Below are 9762 nucleotides of genomic sequence, written 5' to 3' on the forward strand. Positions count from 1 at the left end.
TTAATAGTTTGTGTGTAGTCGTGAACGTGCATTGCGAACTATTACCACGCTTTTCCTACACGAGTTTTCATTATTGCGAAATAAACAAACACATGGATTCTAGAACAGTGGTATGTATATTTTAGTGATAAGTTCACTGCACTTATTTATGCATTGCAATTTGTTAATCTATCTCTATTTTATATTGATTACTTATTTATTTACTATTTTTTTGCAATATAACTTTTTACTATCACACTAACAGCTTGCGATGTTTGACCCTAAGAGAATTTATATGCACCTAAGACATCAAATGCTTTCGAAATAAAATTTTATTATATTCATAATATGATATCTTGTTGCTCGGTTTTATCCATATATGTTTATAACAGATCACTTTACCTATGACTTCTTGGACTGTAATGATAATATAAGGAAAAAATTGCATCCTTAAATTAGAAATTTACTATGGCTACATATTTGGCAATAATTTGTATAATTTATTTCTCATCTTTAGTACCTGCATATAAATTGTATTCATCAAGCTTGAATCAAGCACATGCATGTAGCTTTAAAAAAAATATGTTAACTAAATTAAGATAAGCTTAAAGTTTCTCATCGAACTTTTTCAAACGCAGTGTGCTTTCAAACCTAGCTACAAAATATAAAGGGGTTTAAGAGCACTAATCACTTTTTAAATTGAAATAGTATCTAGTATACCTATTATGGTAAAGTTTATGAACATTCGATTTAAATTACATATTTTCAAATCTTTTTCGATATTTCCATTTGGTATTAAATAAGTCAAAATTAAAATGGATACAAGTAGATATATGAAAACTAAAGACAGACAGACATTGAATATATTTTTCGTACATATGTAATTTTAATATTTAATGATTACGTACCTTCTAATTATTTTTTTTTCTCTTTCAGTTACTCTTCTGTCTCGCCATGTTTTTAGCAATACTTGCAACAGCTACAGCAGGGTAAGTTGCAATTTTTAAACGTTTTTCTCTCGGGAATAATACCTACACGCATCTGCTTTTGTAAGATTCATTGATATTGGTCTAATAGTTTTTATGTTTACTTGTTGAGGATTTAAAAAAAGCACTAGTTTGTTTTTTATGGTAATACTTTAGGACTAGGTAATTGTTGATTGAATTTTTAATTGAAGTTGACTGTGGAACCCAATTTAGTAAAGATGTTCTTTAGGTCGTTTTAAATAGATACCAAAACAATATGTTATCATTAAATAGGTAATAATTCATATTTATATTTATATAAGAAATCCAAAGAGTCAAAGCGACGAAACTTAATAGGTATAACTAAACTAAAATGATCTTACCTCTTTATGTTACTTAAGCCTTGGTGACTGAGGGCAATAGATAATATACAATAATATACCAAATAATCCATAATACTTTTCAATTTTCTATAGCTACAAGATTATTCAAACTCAGTTCTAGTAGTATTATACCTATTTTTAACCCCCATTTAACCTAATCTAAGTGCCCTTACGCACTAGCGGTAAACCGCGGGAGCGGCTAACCGCGCTTTCCTATTTTAATATGCAACCGCTTTATGATTAGTGCGTACAATCATAAGCGGTTGCATATTAAAATGGGAAAGCGGCTAACCGCGTGGTTAGCCGCCCCCGCGGTTAACCGCTAGTGCGTAAGGGCACTAACTCTTTACATTATAAGTGAAAATTATCAAATGTAGAGGCATAAACAATATAAATAGAGAACAAAAACGAAAAATTGAAACGCAGCTTTCTCCCCAACATAACATTAGCCGGCTATAAAATATCGTTACAAATATGATATCATACATTGTAATTCCACGCTCGTTATAATGAAATTATAGGCGTATATATCAGGAAAAGTGGTATGGTGTACCTACCTACACGCAACATGCACAATAAAACCGACAAACGGTTCGGTCGAGCGTTGAGGAAATGCGTGCTTTTCTATTTTCTTGTTAAGCTGATTGTAAACTTTCATTTTTGTTTCATTCAATTGTATTATGCAATGCGTTTACATGTGTATGAATATGTAGATCTGATATATGTTTATTGATATATGCGCATGATAGACGTAATATTCAAATAGTTAACATACTACCTACCTACTTCTTTATAGATTGAATACTTATTATTTTTTTTAAAGCGAAGCAAAATTAACAAAATTTTGTTGTTTATTTACACATAGATGGTAGGATACCGACCTTGTTTGCTGCATCCAAAAGAAACTCGTCTCATTATATTATATGCATTATTTTTTACCCAAATCTATCATTGAGTTCCCACTATCAATACATCTTAAACACACTATTTCATCCATTCCATACAATCCTTTAAACATTTTGTTACCCACAGCCGCACCAAGAAAGTGGTGATCCACGTGCCGTACAAAGTAAAGAAAATCAAGCACACGCACACAGTATACAAGACGGTCCACCACCATCACAAACACCATGACCTCTACGACCACGGCCTCGCGCTACCCACTGAGGAGCACGAGCATTTCCACCACGTGCTTCTAGACGAGCCAACTGGGCATGGTCAAGTGCTGCCATCTATGGGCTTCCCGGAGTACTTGCCTGATGTGCCGATGGATGAGACGGAGCTATCGGAGTTGGAAGACCTGCCAATACCGACGCGCCATGTGTTCTATAAGAGGGAGAAATGTGAGTATAGAGTACTGTATAATGTAGTCAATCTTAAGAGAGTTATGAAGATAAATAAATGGTTTTAGATTAACCAGGCTTACCACATGATTAACAACATTTTCTTAGTTTAATTAGTTCAGTATATTTGGATAACTAGTTACTTATATATTAACCAGATTTATACCATGGTTTAGTAAATTTTCTTCAAATTAGTTCAATACAGCTCTATGTTTTTAATTAGGGTCAACATATAAAATTAACTAATTTAAAATTAAAAATACCAAGTTATAAACACGGCAATTAGGCATTCTCATTTAATTTATTAGAAAACATATATAAGAAAATGTGATCGATGAAAGATTAACTTTAAGGTATCCGATATAGGAGAGCATATTCAGATCATCTTTCAGATAATCGAATTCCTGGTACTTTTACAACGAAGATATCTACTAGAAAGTTCCATAAAAATGTGAGATGTTATATGAATAGTAATTAATAATTTAGAGGGACGTCGTGTGACCTAATTTATACTGCGATGTTTAATTGATAACAAGCGGTGTAGTTCTTCTTAAGATCTTAACCTCATTTTCATAAATGCCAAAGTTCTATTTTTTATTTCCTTTATTAACTAACATACATTACTTTTTATATAGGTAACTATATAAACAACTATACAATAATTTATACTATCAAAAATATTTCTTATTATAAATTATTAAGAATAATAATTATGTTTACTTTTTTCAGAAATTATCTCACAACGGGAACTGAACTACAATTAAACTAAGGCTTCTTATAAAATCTTTTTATCAGGGATTTATCCCTTGAACTAACTTTAACCACAACCAAATTAATGAGATTTATACTGTGTAGAATATACGTATTAGTAATTATACCAAAAAATATTGTACAAAATAAAATTAAGATAACTTTAAATGCACGAAAGTTAAAACTAACCAAAGACTGATGTATTTTATTGATTTCAACATATAAATATAGGTATTTATTTATTTATTGTATTACTAATATCACATTTGTTACAATTCCTGTAATTTTAATATACCTACGATGTAATTGTAATTTTAAGAATTAAATTATTACTTTTACTTTTTGTTTTACTCTTTACTCTATAGTTATATTATTCCCTATTTATTATTATGCAATATCTGTTAAATATTTCGATAGTTGTTATAAAACTGTTGTTAATTAAAATAATAGAAAAATTAATGCGTTTTTATTTCCCACATTTCCACATTAAATATTTTATATCTTTCATGATATATGTTTTTATATAACTTACTCTATGGCGTTATATAAAAACTTTTTTTTATATATAATTTAAAAATTATTGTTTTTATATAACTTTCTCTATGGAGTAAGATATATAAAAACGTTTTATGAGCGTTACCCTTCATAATTCATTTTATTTACACCGTGAAGTACTTTTATGAGTCCTTACCTTAAACCTTACCTTAAACGGCCCGCCAAGTCAAGTGCTGTGCTCCCTAACTTGCTCCTGAATAACTACTAACCTTTTCAAAACAGTATCTATTACTAAAATTAAAAAAAAAATTACTAAATATATTAGCTATGATAAATTGTTGTTCAATCTTTCTTTATCATGAAAATGATATCTACATTCTACATAATGTTATATTACATGTTGATAGGTACTACAATGTTGTGTGTTCTACGAGGATATGGATAGGAGCGTAATTACAAACAGAAATGATTCAAATGCATCGTACCAATAAATATACATAATAGCGCCTCCTAAAACTTTAATGACTAGCATGAGATATTTACAGAACCATCCCGGTACAGACAGCAACGCAAGCAAATAAAAAATACTATAATTATTGTTTATTCTTTTCGAATTCCAGTGTAGTTGTGGTTTAAATATATAATAAATAAAAAGCAAATTTGAAGCTAAAACGTGAAAAATTTGTGTTATTTTTTCTAATTCACACACATAATGTTCTTATTTGATTAAAACAATTAACTTTCACAAAATATGTATTATGGTACTTACCTTAGATACAAAAATTGTCTTATATCTTACATTTGTCATGACAAAAGATCGACGAAAAGCAACTTATGTTGCTGACCGTATCAGGATAATTTATTTAACCCTTTTATCTCATCGATTTGTGTCTTTTTTATTGAACTTTGATTTTAATTGGCCAACTAATAATACTGTTGCGTTGTAATGGGTAAACGCCCACGTAGACTAATACAGTTATAAATTTTAAAACACATATTTTACTATCAGTCCTTAGTTTAATAACAGTTTTGACTATGACAAATTGGACACAAGACACATGTTTTTATTTTATATTTTAAATGAATGAGGGAAAGAGGGAAATTAAACGTACTAATTATTATTAAATAGCTAGTTACTAGATATTTAGGAATCTATGGTGTAACTTTAAATCGATTATAAATAATTACTTAACATTAAAACATAAATTCAAATAAGATATCAGTACTACGAAGAAGAGGTCATCAACCTTTCGTTATGAAATTTCAGCATAGCAACATCATCTCGAGACCATCTGTAATCCGACCGCAATATCTATTACGTAGTCAAGCACATCCGATTCAATAATCACCTAATTCAATATTTTCTTCCTAAATTCTTTATTTAGCGACTATTTATTTTCACCACATAAGTATAATTAATAAAAATTATTTTTTTATGACTCTGTCTTTTCGCACTTCCTATTTAATTTTATTGATGGTTACCTTTTGTTCCGGTTGCCTAAAAAGTCACTGCTAAGTGATAAGGTCTAATACACTAAACTGTATTTTTCTGTAAAATTATAATTAAATTTCCTTTATGTATACTTAGTTATACTGAGTTAAAAAAAAATAACTAAATAATTTTGGATGGGTATAGTGGGATGCATACCTGCCTTATATTTTTATCCTGAGCATCCCGGCTTCGCCTGTGGTATCTTGAAGATTCTATTCATTCTCAAAACCTTACTGAAAACTAACTCTAATCAAGAAGCCTCATGCAGAACACTATGCTGAAGATTGTCACATGACCACACAGGCAAACATTCAGTTTTACGTATGTAGCTATACAGGATGTCCCACTATTGGTATACTAAGCGCGAAAGGGACTTGTAATTTTGCATACACTGATCACGTTAAAATTACTTAAACAATAAAATTACGTCAAACATTTTTTGCTTAATTTTTCCTGAAAATTCATGTTTTCTTCTCTAGCTTTACGCAGCCGGAATATACCGTTTCTGTAATGTGAGCATTTTGTCTATGAAAACATAATCTTAAACGATAGCTCACGTCCTTGTAGCAAAGTCGGGCGGATTGCTTGTTATGGGTGTACACACAGAGTTTTAAGAATTCATCTATTTGGTCTGGAATTTTAAACGTATTTTTACGTACTCAGTGTAAGCAAAACTATAACCTCCTTTGAGCTTAGTATACCAACAGTGGGACACACTCTATAGAAAGGAAAATAAATCTTTTTAATCCAAAAAAGCGGTGATAAAAGATTTGCTTAAATAAACAGTAGCTAAATGCAGGATTCCTAAAGGAAACAATAATCAATTCTATGTAATTGACTCACCCACACAACACAAGTTTAATAAACAAAGTGAAAAACTTAGTGAAAAATAAAGATAATATATTCTTACCATACATAACAAAAATTATTCAATGACACAGATCCGTTTTTTTCTATACGTAGATAGGTTACATTTGGCATACAAGAGATGTATCTCACCTGAGTACTACGCGGTCGATCTAAAACTATTATATTAGCTAGATATTACATATTATTATCGAAAAGGCTATCTGAATAGAAACCTTGTCTATCAATCACTGTGAAACCTTTCCCACGAATATCCATAATAGGAATTGTTGCGTATTCACAAAAAAAAAACAATTCTATGTAAAAATGCTTTCAAAGTAACAAGTCCACTAACAATACTAGGAAATAAGTGTCCCATTAACCGAAAAACTATTACATCGATGACGGAACCGATCTCATCTACGCAAAACGCAAAAGCAATCTAATAACTGTAACATGCAATAGTTACGGCATTCGTCGTGAAGCCTAATCGAATGCGTTGTTTTGGAACGCCGGCGAAATACTATTTCAAATAATACAAAAAAACCACATCTCGATTTATTTCCTCGTCGGAAATCGAGTCCTATGTCATTAGAAATTAGAGCGGAAACGTCGTTATCGGCGATCGCCCCGCTGCCGATAATTGTGGTCTTTTTGTTGACATTACAGGTTTATTTAAGTGAAATTGGATAAATGTTCATCTCACCGTATTCCGCTGTCAATCTGTGGCTGGGCACCGTGGAAGTCCGATGGTTCTGGACCAAGTGTGAATAAAATGTGAATGTTGTTTACGAGTGTTGAATGCATTGAGTGCTTATCATGGATCTGTTGAGATACTTGTCGGTGCTTGTGATTTGTTTTGTGGATAGCCAAGCTGGTGGACATGGAGGCAAACACCAGTAAGGCTATTGATATAGGCAATCTTTTAACTATCAATATTTATCTGTGTATAAGTCTTGTTGCAAAGCGCAGCGAATTTCATTATCAATTGCAAAATTTTCTAAGCAATTTCTCATAATTACAATGTATTGAATTTATATGTTGCGAATTTTATTACTATAATATTTGTATGGTGTCCTAAAACTGACTGACTAAATAGCAATTTTATTCTATGATAATCATTTGATTTATTTTTAAAATTTCAGTGTCAACTTGAAGATCCATCTCCCCGAGTTTATACATCATGACCATCACAAGAAGGTGATAACTATTCACCATCATCATCACAAGCCAAAGAAGGAACATCACCATCATCATCATCACCACAAGCCACATATACCGTATGGCCATCATTACCATCATCACCATAAGAAAACTTCTACTCATGCAGTATCAAAAGGGCATTCTAATCATCACGGCCACCAAGGACATGGTCACAGCCACCATGGTCACGGTCATCACGGTCACCATGGTCACCACGGTCACCACGGGCACGGGCATGAGCACAAGCACCATGACACACCGATAACTTACGACCCACCAGCAGTGAACTACGAACCTCCAACAGTTAACTACGAACCTCCTGTAGTAAACTATGACCCACCAAGCTACGACTATTCACCTCCTTCTTTTAATCACGACGTTAGTTCTTATACTCCCCCTGTATCAAGCATCCCTCGAACACCTCATGTGCATGGTGTAGTGCATACAGTGAAGCAGGTTAAAGTATTTGATTCCCTGCCAAACGCTCTGCCTGGAGCAACCAACGCAGGGGGACATAGTTACCAAGTAACAGAGGAAGGAAACGAAGATGATGACGTATTCACCTCAGTAAATGCGGTTTCACAAGCGTTTCCCGGAACGTACGGCTTTGTTAAAAGCGCAGCAGAACAAAAAGACCCGTTCTCCTCGGTAGCTCAACCAACTTCCCAGACCAACGACCATAATCCATTTGCGAATGCTATCCAACCCACTTCATATGAAAATTTAGAGACGTTTACGGGGTCAGAAAATAATGAACCGTTTCCTTCCCATTCTGTTGAAAGTGACTTGCCAACGCAATTTTCAAGTTCAGGGCAGGGAGACACTGGTTTGACCAGTTTCGATGAATCGGATGGCAATTTGATCGGCGGAGACATTGGCAGTCGAGCATTGCTGTCTACTTCTGGTGGATTCAATGACGACACTCCGGTCACATTCTCAAGACAAGCTGGAATTCACCATACGATTAATACAGAAGGTATTCAAACCGTCGAATATTAAGTACCTACACCAAAAAGGTTTAATATGTTAATTTTTTGCATAATGTTATAAATATTAAGAGAAACGTAGTATTTATTGTAAGTGTTGCTAGATTCATAAGATATTAAAAGGATATAATTTAATTAGAATTTAAGGCATATCGTTAATTTTATTGTTAATTTTTTAAATGTATTTGTTGCCAAATTATTAAAAATATGCTATATGTTTTCGTGTTTCCTTTTGACCTTAATTCTCAATTAACCTATCTCAATTAACCAAACCACCTCTTTTTAACAAAGCCTCTAACGCATATTATATATTATTAGGAACGATTATGTAACTCAACCAACAGTACAAAAACGGTACAAAATATATTTAAGCAAATATTATTATCCTAGAAGCATAACTAATACTTTTATTAGGAGTTATCTATATAACTCCTAAAAAAGATAATCCTTAATAATTAAATTTGAATAATTATTATACAACCGTATGACAATATCAAGAACATTGTTTAACACAAGTCGTGACCAAACCACTTATGTCATGAGCCTACAATGTACCTACACCCAAAAAAAGTCAACCAAAACAAAATTCTTCACGCTCCACTTATAATGTTCAGAGTTGTGCAACAAATTGTAGTAACGTAACAATGGTGATAGGTAAATGATGCAATTATTTTTACTTTTATTTGTAGCAAAGAAGCAATTACCTATTATATAGATATGAAAGGGACAAGGGTACTTTTTTACTATTTGATATTACGTCAGTGCTACCAATATTTTTGCTATTATGGTTATCCATAACACACGGTTACCACCAGAAGATTCCCGGTACATTGAAAGGCTTACCTGGGGACAAAGGTCCAACACACAGACGACACAGAGGTCTTTAGAGAATTTTAACTACTTATTATGGCTATTACTACGAGCGATGTTATAAGAGCCTATAAGATGAGGGGCGTAAATAACAAATAACGTAGAAATAATGGTTATGAAATAAAAAAAAAAACATCAACTTCCGTCTTTGTGGGGAAGGCTCTACACTTTCATAGCTTTAGTTTCACAAAGTAGTGCATTTGCATCAAAATTCCCTTCTCTCTACTCTAAATATAAGAATTTCGATATCAATATTTTTTTTTTCTAATACAACATAGAAGAATATAAGCAATACGTGTTACATAGCAACTGCAGTACAAAATGATAAAACATGAAACGTTATAAACATCATAACGTTACATCAAGTAAAAAGGTTTATCAACATTTGTTCCAGAAGCTTTCCGTTTCTTTTTTGTGACATTAAAATACTAAGGGGACACGGTAAATTAA

The 9762-nt window shown here is 32.3% G+C and overlaps 2 protein-coding genes across 2 annotated transcripts; both read left to right on the plus strand.

The window, feature by feature from the left end:
* Positions 1-17: 17 nt before the first annotated feature.
* On the plus strand, positions 18-3608 carry LOC123705350. Its single transcript, XM_045654094.1, has 4 exons — positions 18-110; positions 916-968; positions 2360-2670; positions 3400-3608. Coding segments are annotated over exons 1-4 (384 nt in total). The 5' UTR covers positions 18-92; the 3' UTR covers positions 3402-3608.
* Positions 3609-7072: 3464 nt separating this feature from the next.
* LOC123705424 (protein dissatisfaction-like) lies at positions 7073-8455 on the plus strand. The gene is made up of 2 exons (XM_045654184.1): positions 7073-7152; positions 7399-8455. The coding sequence occupies exons 1-2, from the start codon at positions 7073-7075 to the stop codon at positions 8453-8455; spliced, it is 1137 nt and encodes a 378-aa protein (XP_045510140.1).
* The last annotated feature ends 1307 nt before the right edge of the window (positions 8456-9762 follow it).

Source organism: Colias croceus, chromosome Z, assembly GCF_905220415.1.
Source record: "Colias croceus chromosome Z, ilColCroc2.1".
Taxonomy (NCBI): Eukaryota; Metazoa; Arthropoda; class Insecta; order Lepidoptera; family Pieridae; genus Colias; species Colias croceus.

Excerpts from the sequence above, each read along its gene's own strand:
- LOC123705350 (XM_045654094.1), top strand. Across the intron at positions 969-2,359 it reads CTTGCAACAGCTACAGCAGG|CCGCACCAAGAAAGTGGTGA; the intron begins GTAAGTTGCAAT and ends TGTTACCCACAG.
- LOC123705424 (XM_045654184.1), top strand. The coding sequence starts at position 7,073 with ATGGATCTGTTGAGATACTTGTCGGTGCTTGTGATTTGTTTTGTGGAT. Across the intron at positions 7,153-7,398 it reads GGACATGGAGGCAAACACCA|TGTCAACTTGAAGATCCATC; the intron begins GTAAGGCTATTG and ends TTAAAATTTCAG.